This window comes from Argentina anserina, chromosome 2, assembly GCF_933775445.1.
Source record: "Argentina anserina chromosome 2, drPotAnse1.1, whole genome shotgun sequence".
Classification (NCBI taxonomy): domain Eukaryota; kingdom Viridiplantae; phylum Streptophyta; class Magnoliopsida; order Rosales; family Rosaceae; genus Argentina; species Argentina anserina.
Window position 1 is genome coordinate 26,590,963 of NC_065873.1, and position 16,981 is coordinate 26,607,943.

General features: G+C 39.6%; 1 protein-coding gene across 1 annotated transcript; it reads left to right on the top strand.

Moving 5' to 3' along the window:
* Nucleotides 1-12,461: 12,461 nt before the first annotated feature.
* On the top strand, nt 12,462-15,226 carry LOC126785250 (NAC domain-containing protein 72-like). Its single transcript, XM_050510878.1, has 4 exons — nt 12,462-12,925; nt 13,680-13,952; nt 14,443-14,800; nt 14,893-15,226. Exons 1-3 carry the CDS (start codon nt 12,467-12,469, stop codon nt 14,557-14,559), a joined length of 849 nt encoding a protein of 282 aa, XP_050366835.1. The 5' UTR covers nt 12,462-12,466; the 3' UTR covers nt 14,560-14,800; nt 14,893-15,226.
* The last annotated feature ends 1,755 nt before the right edge of the window (nt 15,227-16,981 follow it).

Here is a 16,981-nt window from a genome sequence, read left to right on the forward strand (position 1 = left end):
TCTTCTATTTACTATTTGAAAAAGAAATAGTATCGTTCAACATGATTGTATATAAGATTGACTCGTGATTCGTGCTCGGGTCTTTTCGATGATCCAAGAGGATGAAAGATAAAACAACTTTTTTTTTTGAGATAAAAAACAATTAGGAAAACAATTATACTCAGAGGGCTAAGTTTACACGAATTGGGTTTGAACTTCTAGAAGATATATAGTCTATGTTTTGTAGTATTTCTTTATCTAATCCAATTTGAATCCTAATTCACTTCAACCTTAATTAGGTGGTTAAAGAACTCACATCGGTCTCCAATTCGTATTCCAACAAGCTGCAGATCTTTCCCCATCTTGCATTATCTCAATGTGAATGTTTGTTGAAAACTTCATACAGTTTAGTTCTTTTAGGGTTTGGCTGCGTTTGTCTACATCGCAAAGGTATAGCTTGTAGCTAAGTTATTTCTTATCCAAGATAAGAATTCAAAGAGGGCACGTTGATAGCGTTCTGCACTTGCTAAACCCTAAGCCTAAAGGCTCTCTCTCTCTCTCTCTCTCTCTCTCTCTCTCTCTCTCTCTCTCTCTCTCTCTCTCATGGCTAATTCAGAAGCAACAGATGTATTCCCTCCCGGCTTCCGGTTCCACCCCTAAGAACAACGACTCCTCTCCTACTATCTATTGAACAAGAAATCCAACCCAGCCCGGAGACTACAATTTGATTAGCGAACTGCACGAGTTACAAAACTGCGAGCCGTCCTACCTACATAACTGGACCTGGTATTCGTGTAATACCCCGAATTTTCGAGTTTATAATCGTACAATTTCTTATAAATTATTAAGCTTGGTAATTCGAGTAAAATCGCATTTTTACGCCTTCTTGTCGATGTCTTGCGAAATGAAACTGATTTCGGAAATTAAGGTCGAAAAACATTACGTTTTCATTGGGTTTAGAGTCGACTATTGTTCCTTCGCTTATCTCTGAAAACTTCCTTCATGGAAGTTGTAGAGCTCGTTGATACGAGTTAGTGGACATGCGGCACACCTTAATCGGATGTCGTATATGAAAGTTGTCAGCAACAGAAGTTTGGTTTCCGATTTTAGAAGGCTATAGAATGACATTTTTGGAAACTTTCTAAAACCAGAATTTTTTTCGCAGCTTCTCTCTCTTCTCCCCCGACCCCGGTATTTTCCAGAAAATTCCTCCGGCCCGGAACTCAGCTGTGCTGTGTCGACCCACCCCGTGCAGCTTTTCAGCCGCGCTCGACCAAGCACAGCGATAACTCCATCGAGCTCGACGTCGCCGGCGAGAGCAGGGCACGAGGCGACCGTCGCAGGTCCTCCCTCCTCTTCATAGACACGAATCCACCAACGGTGAAGCTCTAATCGAGCCATTTCATCTCCAATCTTCAACCATCAATTCTAGATCTTGCGGCGGCAATTCTGGCGGTTTTCGGCCGACTTGGAGCGAACTGAAGGTATGGTTATGATCTTCACCTTGTGATTTACGTTTTTGTTGTTGAAAGTTTGTTGATTTGATGAAGCTTGGGCGGAGGTGGTTGTGGCGCGCGTGCAGCTGTCTAGGGCGGCGCGTGGGAGCAAGTTAGGGTGGTGGGGACTATGTAATAGGCCTAGGACGGTGTATGAAGGAAATCACTTGGTTTTGGGGGTTGTGAGTGAGGTCACGCGCGGCTACTGTGGGTGGCGCGTGAGTGCCACGCGCGGCTGCGGTAGGGTGGCGCGTGAGCCTTACGCGCGGCTGTCTGTGGCGGCAAGTGAACAATGTTTCGTGAACAGTGTTTTCGTGAACATTGTTTTGCTGTAATTAATAATCATCTGTTGGTTTACGAGTCGTTTTCTAAGCACTTTGTCATGCTATTAGGTGACCGACGAAACGAGTGAGGGAATCATTCTCGGTATTGTAGAAGTTGCCGCATGAAATAAGGTGAGTAAATCTCACTATGACAAGTCTACCCTTGGCGGTGACTCATATTTATGATTCTTAAAAAGAGTTAACTGTGACATCTATATAATATAATGAGTTGTGTATGTGTACGAAAATGGTAAATATGATACATATATATGAGTTTCTATATTATATAATGTTACGGTGTTTATTTAAATTATGAGATAACATTGTTTTCGATTAATTGTGGCAGATAAGACCGGAAAGGAGATAACGTATCTTCCGGTATGACGGATTATTGGAGTGACTACATATATATATATATATTGTTGTGCAAGAGTCGCTTGGTTGTAGTACATAAACATGTGTGGTTGTATTGTACGTGGTTTTAACATTGAGTCTTGTTAAAACGTTTTCTGGTCTTCGGACGTTGTTGGCATTAAATTGAAACCAAGCCTTGGTCGGTTTCAATCAGTTAGAGCTCTAGTTTGTTTGCCGGTGTACTGCATGAGGGGTAACAGATGGGTTGCATGGGTATCATGAGTACCCATGTTTTTAAATGATATTGGGTAACAAATGAGTTGCCCAGTGTCTCATGAGTACATATATTTTTAAATAATATTGGGTAACCAGATGGGTTGTCCAGAGTCTCATGAGTACACTTGTGTTAAAATGTTATATTTCCTTTGTATGTTATAATGTTAGTTTACTCATACGGGTTGTAAAGCTTACCGGGTTTGTGTTTACAATCCCGGTGTACCAAATCGATGGTGTAGGAGATAGTACTACATGTGGGGATTAGCAGGCTCAGAGAGCTTACTCGGAGGATTACTGAGAGTTTCATTTTTCTATTTGTGGTGATGATTGAATGTATATTACATTTCCAATTGTTTTAATAATTGAGTGTATAAACTGGTAATGTATTATTAAATTCAACTGAGTTGTAATGTGAACTCAGTTTCGATGTACTGTTGTTGTAAGATGATTTCATTATATTTGAGATTGTTTTAGAGTTATCATGGCTTCGAATTCGAATTTTTATCATTCGAAATTTCGGGACTGTGACAATTCGTACGGTTACAAAGGGAGGAAGAGGCACTGGCACTTCTATACGGTTGGAGTTTCGGAGGAGGAGAAGAAAGCAAAGGAGGGATGTTGGAAAAGAACAGGTAGGGTTAGGGATGAGTTCAACCGCCTTGGGGTTGTTTTAGGCACTAAGACTAGCTATGTCTATAATAAGGGGTCGCCCGATAAAGCCTCACGTACTAATTGGGTACTCTATCAGTATGCTCTCCTTAATTATGTTGAGGTAATCATACTTTCTCATATGCACTTTGTTTCTAGTGTCTATATAAATTTGTTTGGTTAGTGAATAATATGACTGACGAACCCCATTAGGGTTTCCTCATCCCCCGTTAGTGGATACTAGAAACAGTAGAAAGACTTCTTGCTCATGTCAATTATCTGAATTTTTTTTTGAAGATATTATCTGATTTCATACTGTCATTAAGTTAATACAGTGACTTTTTATGTGTACAATCTTTAAGTTATTCAAATGGTTTTACCACTGAATCAATGCTATACATCATCCTATTATAAATCTTAATTTGTGCAATCACTTTAGATATGAAGCATAAACCAGCTTTTAATGTCTGTTTTGCTTATGCTTCATTACTTATATACAGTGATGAAGAGGCCTATATAATCATGTTCTCTATAGATATTCAGCTGTAATGGCTTACCTTGTTGCAAGGCAAAAATATGTAAATTGACTTATGGGATGTACAACTATATATGCTCGTGTTGCAGGGCTCTTTTGTCATATGGCGATTATTTTCAAGATCGGATAATAGTTTCATCAATTCCTGTGCTGGTAATGATGCTGGAGTAATCACGCCAAAGCCAGAGCCTGAGATTGAGCCTGTGTCTATAACAAGTAATGAACAGGTGTTGCAATTTTTAACAGATATTTAGTATGTATCACCAGTTAATGAATGGATTATATTTCATGTCTAATTTTCTTTTAGCTCATGATTTTAATGTTTGCCTGCACTATCTCCATTTTGTTTCGTAGAACTTTGCTCCTGGAGTTTATCATCTTCCACCTGGAGGCTACATTCCAGAATTACTAACCCCAATCCCCCCTTACTGCTATGCACCACCTACTCCTCCTGTTGGCTCAAAGCCGTCTAGTTCTGAGCCTACAGATTTGAGCCAATTGATACACTACTAGTGAATGCCACACCGGAATCACGAAGGAATGTACGTAATTAACTAACTTAGCCTATGTATTATTTCCATAAATTGAGAAAATAATCGAATGAAATGCATGGAAATTCACCATATTATTTTAATGGGTGGCAGTTTCTCAGTGAGAATTTGTTTATAGAGGTTGAGAGGTGGGGGGAGGGGGCAAGCGCTGCTAATCACCTGGTCAACTGTTAAGTATCAGATGACGCTCAACAGCCGTCCGATCCAGTCAAACAGTGATCAAACAGTGGTCAAACAGTCAGATCAGACGGCTGTTAAACGCCACCTGGTGCTCAACAGCTGACCAAGTGATCAACACTCGGAGAGCAAGCCGGCAAGGCAGAAAAGGTGACAAGCATGCTTCTAGAGCTGGACAATCATGAGGTATTACATCTGCTCGAGTCACAGAGGCTTTAAAGGCAAAAGTTGCAGAGGCCTTGGACATCTTGGCCTAGCTGGGCTACGGGTCATTCTTAACAAACGAGGCAACAGTACCCGTTCCGGCACAATATACCATACCAGAAAGCAAGGCATTTGTACACCATTATCCGATGACTTGCGTTTTGCCACATATATTTTTAATCTCAAACTTACAATATCAAACTGGCTACATTCCGAACTCATACTAATATATATTTCCATTCTAACAGACATTGTTGTACCATGCAAGTACCAACTATATATTTTTCTTCTTCTTGCGGATCTTAACATGCTCCATGAAGTTTATATCTAAATGTTTGGATTCATTTGTCTTGGCCATCTTTTTGGTTTCAAAGTAACATTTATCTTTGTTCCTCTTCAAGAGTTTAATCTCTTAACCTATTCATTTTTATTTCTTTGTACATAAATTCAAATAAAATCTTCAAATCTTTGAAGTCTCGACAAATCTATCTTGTTATGAATGCAATCTATACTACTATAACTACAAGCTCTCAATTGGTGTCAACAACTTCACCAGAAAATGGATATGTCAGAAATACTTATGCCAAAGAGAATTATAAGCTAAAATGATAATATTGTTCCAGGAGAATTACTATTATACCCTTGTGTGTGTCTTAGCCTTATTAGGTTTCCTGTTAGAGATATATTCGCATCTCTGTAATAGATTAAGACTCTGAATCATGCGGGATTCAAGTGATGTAATGCCTATATGTAGGTCCTCATATCATTCAATAATACACAATTATTTCATCCTGCATCACGTTATCATGCACTTTGTTCTACAATGTTTGAGCGACGAGGCCACCAGAAAAATTAACCCTATCCCTAACCTCCAACATGTATGGCAGCCGTCTCTTTTAGCATAGCCAGTAAAGTTGAGAATTACCGACAAAATTGTCGTCGGAAAGCATAGAAGAAACTAGAAAATCCAAATCGATATGATAAGGGCACCCATATTTTTGATTTGGGCACCCATCCTTCTTCTCCGATCGATATGCTAGCCCAGCCGCAGCTCCGCCCTGGCTACATGATGCCGCCTTGCGTCTTCTGGTCACCCCCTCCGCAGCTCTACTGTCGTCGAGAGACCACCTATCCAGATCGCCAACGCCGCTTTCAAGCGTGCCTTTGTACCCCGACGCCGTCCCTGCCTGGGTCCTCTGCATCTTGACCCGGACCTAGCCTGGCAGCCTCGAGCTTTGCTTGACCCGACAACGCCCTCCTCCTTCTCGCCACTCGGATGAGACATAGCTTCTAAAAATCGACGGCCGCTCCTGTACGTCTAGAACCCGGTGCCGATGCCAAGCCGGAATCCGTGTGCAAGAGACGCCTTCGTTGCCAAATTTCTCGAACGAGCCTCTCCGACCAGTGACACATGGAGGTCTCCTCAATTGCATCTGCAAACCCGCGTCTCTTCTTGGACTCACCCCGGATCTCCACGATCCGACCCGTATCGGGGGTCTGTTGACCCGAACCTACAGGACCCGATCTGTTTTCCAAATCCGACCCGGCCCATAATTCAAGGCCTATGGCTCCACCAAGCCCAACTGAGCCTATTTGGCTTTAAACTTTCTTTTCTTTTCCTTTTTCCTATTTCATTATTTAAATATTTACTAGCATGTGTTTTATTTCTAATGATATTTCACGTGCTCGTATAGGAAAAATCATTGCTCGTTGTACTATGGTGATGACATTCATGCCGAGATGGACAATACTTTTTTCATCTACATATGATTTCGATTGTATCCTCATAAGATTTTTATGTCATCGGACAAAGATAAAAAATGATTTCATCAAGCAACTTCTTATATGACGATCGATTTGCAGAACAATTTAATTATATGCAGTCTATTTGGCAGACCAACAAGTATGTTTTTCTTAAAGTTGCTGTTTTTGAACACACACACACATATATTATCGGGCGCTATTAGCTTTCTTCATGTCTATTTTTCCGGCCTTTCTTATAACGTCGATGAGACCAAAGAGAGATATGATTCCCCTCTTGGTCGACGTTTTTCGTGTGATGGTCCTGGGGGAGTCACGTTATTATTTAAAGGGAAGAAATTGATTTCGTGTGGTCGCCTGAGTGCACTACTGTTTTGGGTGCGATCATGAGAATCACCGATATGCATCGATTATTTTGTGACCATATACATCACAACCTGTCTAATTCTGGTTATATACTTGAATAGTTTTGATTGCTCGAAACCTATACAACCCTCATTTCTTATGGATGCGTCGACATCGCAACTGTTATTTGAATGTTTGAGTTTTCTTAAACTCATGTCTATAAACGATAATCCCAAAGTCTACGTACTCATTTATTTGAGTTGAAATTCATTTCTCTGAAGCAGCACTATTTGCTGACAAAATATCCCAAAAATAACAAATTCTATGGGACACACCTAAAGTAATTCAATAAAATGTCTATGACGTTGTATTATCAGAGTTGACCTTGATGCATGCTTCATATCCAAGAAACACATGTCATTTTTGGCCCCTGTATCTATTTATTGAGGGAACTTTGGAGATGGAAACGTAACATTATTTCATTCTCAAGTAAGCAAATTTTTGAGCCTCATGCTAAGGCTCCACCCGATCCGATATGCAAGATTTTGTTGCTAAGGACTTTTGATTAGTCAATCTATTTTGGCTATGTTTTCTGTTTACTATTTTTCAAGTATGACGTTGGCATTGCCATGTTTCTTGCTCGACTTTAGCTTAAGTAGTCTATTGGAATTGAAAACTTGGTTCTATTGTAATAAATATTGACATATTCAATAAAATTTCTCGTATTCTTTGTTTACAAGATGATCTCGTGAGAATTTTATTTGCCTTGACTTAGCATGCATGGTCAACGTTTGCAACTCACGTGGTTTTTAAATTGACCGCTTTTGGGTTACATGTGACCCCAATAGAACTACATTGTGAATTTGAACCTTAAAATTTAGAAAACGGACCTCGGAACGTCAAAATTGACGTCGTTTTTCCCGGTTACTGTTCCAGTGTTTTATCGGCGTTTTGGCCGTCTTCCGGCCACTTGCCGGCGTTTCCGGCGCCATCATCCGGTGCCTGCCGGTGTCCCCTGTCCGGCCAGCTCCAACTGCCGCCGGTTCCGGCATGTTTTCGGCGATTTTTCGTCGTTTCTCGTCATTTTTTCCAGCAGTTTTTACTGCCACGTTTTACCAGTCCAAATTTTACCCGGTTTTTGAGTTATTTTGACATGGTTTTCCGGTTAATTTTCCGGTTTTTCTCCAAGTCGTTTCATAGCTCAAACGATTTTATTATTATTGGTGACCACCCGCACCAATTGGATGGTTTTCCACCATAATTGTTTGGTATTCAACTGCTCAAATACCATGTTTTTCCAACTTTTAAGTTGAAGAATGTAGTTCTATTATCATGTGATACATTCGATGGGATTGTCATTTGTTTCAATCCCCCTCTTACAATATCCTACGGCGTATTGTCCAGAAAAGTTCACCACGTTGTTGACTCTCTTAATCTTTATTTTGAGAATGTCCCGCCGTGAAATCGAGTGTCTTGCTAATTGCGTAACCATCCACACTGTTCTACGTCGCATGTAGTTGTTTTACGGATCTCGTGTGAAGATGTTTTATATCTTCGTGCCTTGCTAAGTTTTAAAAGGTCATACATGCCAATGATGAATTTTCATCTTGATATTTGTGTTAAGAATGAAGAGGAATAAATCTGTCCAATTTTATTGACAATAGCCTTTTCAAACTTAGACAGTAGCTTTGTTAGCCTGCGGACATGGCTTTACTTGCCTGTAGCAGTAGCTTTATGTAACTTAAGATTCTTTAAATCATGGGTTTGGTTTTGCTGTCTTCTCGGTTTTGACATGATCATTTTTTTGGTCATTTTGAACGAGATATGATGATTCGAGTTCTTTGAAATTCACATGATCATCTATTTTTCATGTTCATGAAGCGATTGGAGGACCACCTCACCCGTGCTCCACACGGTGAGGCCATGCATATCCGTCCCCAGCACGGTGAGCCCGAGATTGCCCCTCTCGGCAGCTCCATGGCATTCAGGCTGTCGGTGGCGGCATCTTCTCCTTCACAGGAGCTTGTGATACTTCCCGTATTTTCTAATGCCTCCATGGAAATCTCTTATGCTCATCGCTCATTTTGCAAAACTTGTTCTCTTGATATATTTCAAGGAAGTCCTTATTTACTAAGGCTCTAATCGAGAACATTCTATTCTTACAAAGTATTTAAGGTGACATTAGTGGACCCTACCCAACCGAATGCAGACATTTTTCGGTATGTTTATGATATAGGTTAAGAGCATCGACGCGTTGGTCACACGTCGCTTTGCTATCCACAAGAAACGCTGTATTTGCTAAAGATTTTAGCTATGACCATCATACTAAGGGCTCACCACCCTTCCCATCCTCTCGAATATATTTGATTGGATACCGTTTGAGAGTTCACCTCCACGATTTTTGATGATTTCGTTTTGCATGTCTACTGGGATCGTCGTTGAACATATTATTCCTCATGTTCATTCACTGTACGATCTAGCAGATCTCGGACTTGGTTATGGGTACTAACCTGCTTATTTTTGCATGAGGATATGTAATGATGTTGCATGCAGCGATACTTATTCGTTTCAGACCCACAACTTGCCAAGCGTATAGTGTGTACCAGATGGTTACTGGATACGATCCCAACATTCTTTTTACTAAACGCCTATTTGGTTAAAGTTGTTTATGTATCTCTATTGTAGTAATCTCAATGGGTCTACTTGAAACGATTAAGTATTTTAGTTGGTTATGATTTATGAATCACCAACACTTGTCGGCTATTTCCAATCTACAACCGTGAATCTCTATCCTGCGATTTTAGCAGACGGTCATTTTGTTGAGACATATTTCCCATCATTAGGGGGAGATATGGAATGCTCTCATTCCGATTTTAACGCCAGGAATTGACGTGGTGTGGAACTATATCTCATTAAGATATCGCACTACTCAAAGTGAGTAAAAGTGCAACGCATTATCAACCTCCAGAAACTCAAAGATTCGATGCTCAATGACTTTATTGATATTTCGAAAGTGACGAGATCGCACATAAATGATGTGATGTGCCGGTAAGGTTGGAACTCTTATAATATGGGAGAATTTCATATGACCTGGTCCTAGCACCGTTGGTACCATCCCTGACAGTGGGAAGGAAACCGACGATGACATTGTCGTACGTTGTGGTGTTGTCGGCGCCCGTGGTATTGCACCACAAAACAAGGGCGGCAAACACAAAGATGGACTAGTAATGGTCATAGCCTCGGTCTTGGCTCCTGGCTAGATGAGGGAGAGACTATTATTTTCTAGAATCAAAACCAGAAAGAAGCGATGTGCGTAGGCACAAGTATTTCGCTCATCATCAAGATATATTCTCGAAACATGTGTATCAACTAAGTTCATGTGGGACGCTACAGACTCATTTTGTTGATGTTAGAGAATAAAAGAAATCTCTCAATTGATCGTATAACCGCACACATGTGTTTAATGGATTGATCTCCTATGATTGATGATGTATTCGTTTATGCTCTTATTCCGTTGTAAAGTATCAACGATGAGCAACTTGACCGAAATGGAAAGAATCAATACAGGCTGAACTAGACTTGTTATGTTGGTCGTTGTTCGTAAGTGTAATGAGAAAAATGAAGTCATGTAATATTTGCAAGACTTATGGCGAAAAGATTGTATCATTATCCTAGTATTGACTATGATGGTTTATATTTTCTCGTTATGGACATAATTGCTTTCCGCTACTTGATCAGTAGTAATGTCCATGAAAACTGATTTCCAGTATATGATAGTGGTCATAGAATATATGTAAAGGGATCTTGACACATATATGACAGTGCCCGAGGGACTTTAAATGCCTCCAGACCACATAGAGCTTATGTAATCAGATTGTGACGTTCGAGAGAACGTAGTATAATCGGTTGCAAGAACTCATATCCATATGTGTTCATATGAAAGCTAATTCTTGATTCTCGATTCCGTCTAAGTATAGATGATGAAGAGATTCCATGAGCTATACATTCATACATGTTAGTATTGTTGGGATACTATTGCTTTTATTATGATGTGATTAACTATGTGCTTATGCATCGTCATTGGACTTGCATTGCTCCCTTGACATGAGTTTAGTTCTACACTTAGTGAACCAACACAAATCCTATCCACACCAACGCCGCCAACAGCTCCAGCAACATCAACGTATGCCTTGATGTAGCAGTCGACACTGGTAGCGTAGAGGATGCGTACGGTTCCGTCTTGGACCAAAATCAGTCATTCATTGGTCTATTCCCCCATTCTTTTGTGAAAGACACATTGTATGTGACAAATTAGAATCGTTCCAGTTCCGTATGTCAACTTCAACGAGACATACAAGACAGCTTGCTCAATAAAATATAGTGAAATTAGTACAGCTGGAAAGGTCTATGTGTCTACTTTCCAGGGACATAAACCATTTGTTCATAGCTATCGTATTGAGTGAGTTATGACCGTTTTAGCAAAATAGGACAGTTCTGTCTGAAAATTTGCAAGTCATTTAACTTTGACAGAGCACTGTGAACTGCTCCGATCGAATTAGGTTGTGAACTTTATGTCATTGAAAAGCCACTGGTTTACTTTCTAGATCATTTTATGGTTCACTGATACCTATTTTGATGAAGAAGTTATGACCATTTAAGTGAATAAAGTTCATTCTACCCGAGAATCTGATTTTCATTGCAAACTCTTGTTTTGAGTTGTTATGCAATCTTGTTTCCTAAGATATAAGTTTGGCTAAGTATAGCATGTATGATCTAAAGATATGTGGCTAGATTAATGATTAATCATTAGCTTAAGACTACGTTTGAGAAGCATGTAATGAACGTTGTATACGTTGTTCTTTGTACTCCATGATTATGACACTAATCAGTGAGAATTGTTTCGTAGACTTCAAGAGGAGTCTTCCTCACATGATGCTATCAAATGTAGACGGTGCGTTGTGCTCTTTTTCCATTCGATCAAGCTTTTGTTTTTACCCAAGAGGTTTTTATTTTGCTTGACAAGGTTTTTACCGAGGCAACGATGTGTGCACCATGCAACCTAGGCATGCAACACAAGATGGAGTGTTACAGGAGAATTATTATTCTACCATTGTGTGTGTCTTAGCCTTATTATATTTCATGTTAAAGATAGATTTACATCTCTGTAATAGATTATGACTCCGAATCATGCGAGATTCAGGTGATGTAATGCCTATATATATAAGTCCTCATATCATTCAATAATACATAATTATTTCATCATGCATCAAATATATAAAAGAGTCAAAAAAGTAAAATAATAAAGGAAAAACAAAAAAAAAATTCAAGAAATTAACAGAAAATAGAAGTGTTGTAGTTAACATTATTTTAGTGAGTAGTAGAATGTTGAATCCGTGTAAAAGGCCACTGAACAAATATATGTTGCGATTATCTTATGATGCGTGATATTTGCTAATTACTTCCCGCACGTATAGATATTGTACACGCACGCATTAAAGAAAAAAACTTAAAATAAATTAAAAGATTTTTTTTATTCCCATCGAAATGATGTCACGAATGATAAGTTGACTTATCTCAAGTCCACCTTTCAACTCAAAACGCTGTCCTTACAGGTCGTTTCATTTTCATAGCTCAGCATATGTCCCAACTGTACGGTTCCAATAGGCGGGGAGTAATTGAAGCACGAACAGCGGAGTGTAGAGCATCACTGCCACTCCCCCAAACCACACACAAGGCTTCATTAGCACGCTACTCCTCCTCTATATAAACCCCTCCCCCTCTCCGATTCTCACTTCCTTTCTTCTGACCCCAAATCCCATGGGCGACGCCAAAGCGACGTCGTTTTACCTCCCTCCCGGTTGCCGATTTTACCCCTCGGAGGAGCAGCTCCTCTGCTACTACCTCTCCCGCAAGAACACCGCCGCCGCCGCCTCTGACGGCATCTCCGGCGACGAGGACAACGGCTACGATTTGATCAAAGAGCTCGACTTGTACGGCCATGACCCGTTTGATTTGCCGGACTACGCCTGCTACCCGTACGGCCGCGGTGGCCGGAAGCGGCACTGGTACTGCTACACGGTTAGGGTCTTGAAGGAGCGGCGGGCGAAGAGCGGGTATTGGAGGAGGAAAGGGAGGGTTAGGGACGTCGTCGGCGGCGGAGGGAAGGCGGTGCTGGGGCGGAGGAGTAGCTTTGTCTTTTATTTGGGGAATTCGCCCAAGACGGCTGTGAGGACTGACTGGGTGCTCTATCAGTACGCTCAGGTTGATCATCTTCAGGTAGAACTGTTCGCCATTTCAATCTTGATTGTTCTTTATTGAGTTATTAGGTTTTGGAATTGCGAATTTCGAAGTTTTTTTTTTTTTTGAATTTTGATTCGGAATGTGGAATTGTTTCTTAAAGAGGAAGTCTTTTACTGTTTCTAGGGTTTAGGGTTTATGATTTGGGGAAATGTATGTGGTTATGATTTGTAGGCTGGGGTAATTTCTTTAATTGCTGTAGTAAGCATTCATTTGTTAGCCTTAAATTTCGTTTAAAATCTTTAACTTTATATAAAAAGAGGAATTCTTTTAGAACCATGCTTGATGATCACAGAGGGGGAGCTTTTGATCTGCATTATGATTTGGGAACTTAGATTTTCATCTATAGTGAGTGCTTGAGAATCTAGTTTTGTTTTGCTTAGTGGTTTAGTTTTGTATGGCAGAAGTGGAAGCTTGGCCTATTAAGTATCGTATGCAAAGTTGATTCTCTATAGTTTTCAATTGTCTATCTCTTTGTTGTAAAGATGAATTGTGGACATGCAAAGGGTGAAGTTATTAGGGGCCTTGTCAGTCTTGACCTGTGAAGAAAGCTATTCAATTGTCAAATGATGTCCGGGCAACCATACTTTTGTTTCTTATATTGATTATGGTATTATTCCTTCTTAGAATCAAGCATTTTGTACTAACCGGTGCAATTGATATTTCCTTTACCACTTTGTGTATACTTGCATAGGTGATATGAGTAACATATTTTATGTTTGTCTATGTGCAGGCCTCTTTTGTCCTGTGCCGAGTATTTGTGAGATCTCAGGGTGGAACTAGCATATCAGAGAATGGCTTAAGTTCATGCGCTGAAGAAACTGTTTCCACAGTACGTCACATTGGAATTCAGCATGATGGATTTAATACTCCTCATATTGTTCCTGAGATTCACGTTGACAAATCTGTGCCTAGGAACACTGACAAGTCAAACGATCAAATGAGACTGGAGACTGAGGTAGATAAGCAAGTCGAGACTGGGCATCTATTTCAAACTAATGATCAGGTAATGCATTACAATTTACAAACAATTCTCCTTTTCACTTCAGTTATGGTACATTTACCATTTACATTCTCGATGTGCTATATTGTCAACAACAGTTTGGGTTAAGTTTTGATTGCTATTTTTCTTTCCTGATCTTTAAGTTCTTGACTGAAGAGTTTGCATTATGTCATTTCCTTTCCTCCTGTCAATGTGAAGTGCATATATATAAATTTCTTAAATTCTTGAAATTTGACTGATTAGTTTTACCTTGATACATGCCTTGTAAATTGTCATTTTGGATCCTTGTTATCTTACCATTTTATTAGTTCAGTACACCATGTTACAAAAGTATTGAATCCACTGTAAGATATTGGCAATGTACAAGTTGCTTTTGAGATTTCTGCATGTGAATCCATTAGAAGACATCTTTTTTATGGCATTTCTTTCCTTGGCTGTTCTTACTTATGAACCATCTCCTGAAATCATTTTGATTTCTTTCTGTGCTATGCAGGTGCCGTCATTTATGGTCGGTGTTAATAATCCAGTATTGCTTGATGGTTTGTCTTCTGAGCATCTGATGTCCCTTATTGAGGGAGACTTTATAGAGTTGGATGATCTCATCGACTGATTAGTATCTTAAAACAATTGGATATGTCTTATTAGACTGTGATCAAAGATTAGCTCTCAAAGTGGTGAAGGTTTACCTTAATTTTCAGAGTAAAATAGCAGCTGAAGCAATTAATCTGAGGTGTTACATTTCAAGTTGTACAATTGTTCTGATACTGTAAATACACAAGGATGAGAAGAGAACCCTAAGATCATTAACTTAATGGTTGTAAAGTTCAGAGGCAGGATCTCCACCTGTAAAGGTAATTGGTACATTCTTGATACTTTTGGCACTTTGTTTTCAGTCCATTCAACGGGATACTCACTTTTGTTTTGTTTTGGTTTGGTGATGCAGATTTGCTTACGCCTCAAAGGGGTGGTTTTCACTGGGACAAGAAAAGACTTTCTGATGATGATAGACCTGATTTAAACAATATTAGTATCGGCTGTCTCACTGAGGAACACAATACTGCTGCCTTCTATGTCTATGATATGCAAAACATTACACTTACGGAAACATTTAAGTTTTCCATCACCTCTATAGTGCCTTCCCTTGATGAAGGTTGTCTGATTCTGTTTCCCTTCTGTTTGTTACTGCAGAAATTGATAGAACTATTATCAATTTTGGGTTTAAGGAATTTTCAGTTCCTGGTGGCATTCAGTTAAAAAATTGTACTTTTGTTATGCTATCTCTCGACTCAATTATGTGCAGAGATGCTTTCTACATTTTAATTTGCAAGTGCATTTTCATGAATATTTTGTGTTTGCTATGTTTGAACAATTCTCTTCTTCTAGAACCAATTCATACTAGGATCTTATACTATTGAGTATTGACCTTTAGGTTTAGGCGTTTAGCTAATCTATCTGCATGTTATGGAATCCAAGAACAAGGGTCGTTTGGTAACTCACAACTCCATTGATTGGGACTTGTAAGGTTGAGCACTATTGCCCCAATTCTGATACTGTACAACTGATGAACTTTAATGTTGGAGCTGTTCAAGTCAAAAGATGACAAGTAGTATTACCATGAATTGATTTCTAATTTGTCCACTGACAGGAGGTTGTGTTTCATAATAGTTCCAATTAGTGATTATTTCTCACCTAAACCTTGCTAGTGGACCTTGGTGGATGGTTTGGTTATAATTCACCTCTGATTTTCTCCTATATGGTAAAAGATGAATCATTATTGTGCTAATGTTATTGCCTACCAAAAGCAAGATTTCATCACCTTGTCTTCAGCAAATTTAGTTTTCTTGGAACTCAATTCCTTGCTATGAGGCAATCTTGCTCCCCCATACTATGTTATAACAGCTGCTTCTCTTGCACCAGTTGACCTCTCTCTATTCATGTGTTTAGGTACAAGAAAACTGCAAGGACTTGTTTTTCCATGTGCATTATCAGATTTGGCTCCATATGCCCACACCTTATAACATTTTGCTATTGCAATCCTTGTTTTTGCCGCAGGCCTTTGTGAGATCATGGGTTTTGCTCCCTTTGACTAAATTTGATTCAATAACTACACCACCCAACCACCCACCCTCAACAAAAAAGAATCAAGAGTGTTAACACAGGGTTTAGGTGCCATACGTACATCTCCCTCAAGGCCACCACAAGCTTGGAAGCTCAACCCCACGCCCATAAGATCATATTGTATGTATAGAGAAAGAAAAGAATACCTCCCACTAGGTCTAAGTAGTTTGCGGTTGAATTTTGATGCATATAATTGAATGGAACTCAAATTTTATGGTAGAGTAATGAGAGATATTCCTCCTCTTGGGTGAGGGAGCCATTTGGCGTGTACCGTAGCTAGAGTTTTAGGCTGTCAAGTTTTCTCTATCTTCCATCGTGAAATGCACCAAAAAAATTTCTTAATATTCGCTTTGGTGGAGGAATCGTCAAACGCCCTATCCTCATTAGCAAGATAAATAATGGTTTTCAAAAGAATAGGAGAAGATACTGGGATTACGCAATGACTTAAGATGGTGATCCAAATGGGGTTGCAAGGAATAGGAGGATTTTTGTTTTCGTGGCCTCAAATCAAAACGCAGAGAGAAAACTATGCGAAGTTAAAAAGCAAAGCAACGCAACCAGGTTTGAAAGGTATGAGGGGAGGAATAGGAAAATAAAAGCAGAAATGGAAGAAGAGGAGAGTATAGGAGGACCAAAACAGACGTAAAAGAAGCAAGAGGCCCATGATGGGGATTTGAACGGTAAGTAGGCAATGCCATATAGAAAGAAGAACCCTGCTTCAGAATACTTAATAGAGACATTTCTAGGTCCTTGTTTTCACACCTCTTTCAAGCAAAGTTATATGCCAAGCAATACGGCAAAAACCAACACACACAAAGAGAGAGAGAGAGAGAGAGAGAGAGAGAGAGAGAGAGAGATGAAACTATGTTCTCTTCTAGTGTCGCTTAAAGGGAAAAAAGGAAGAGCAAGATAAA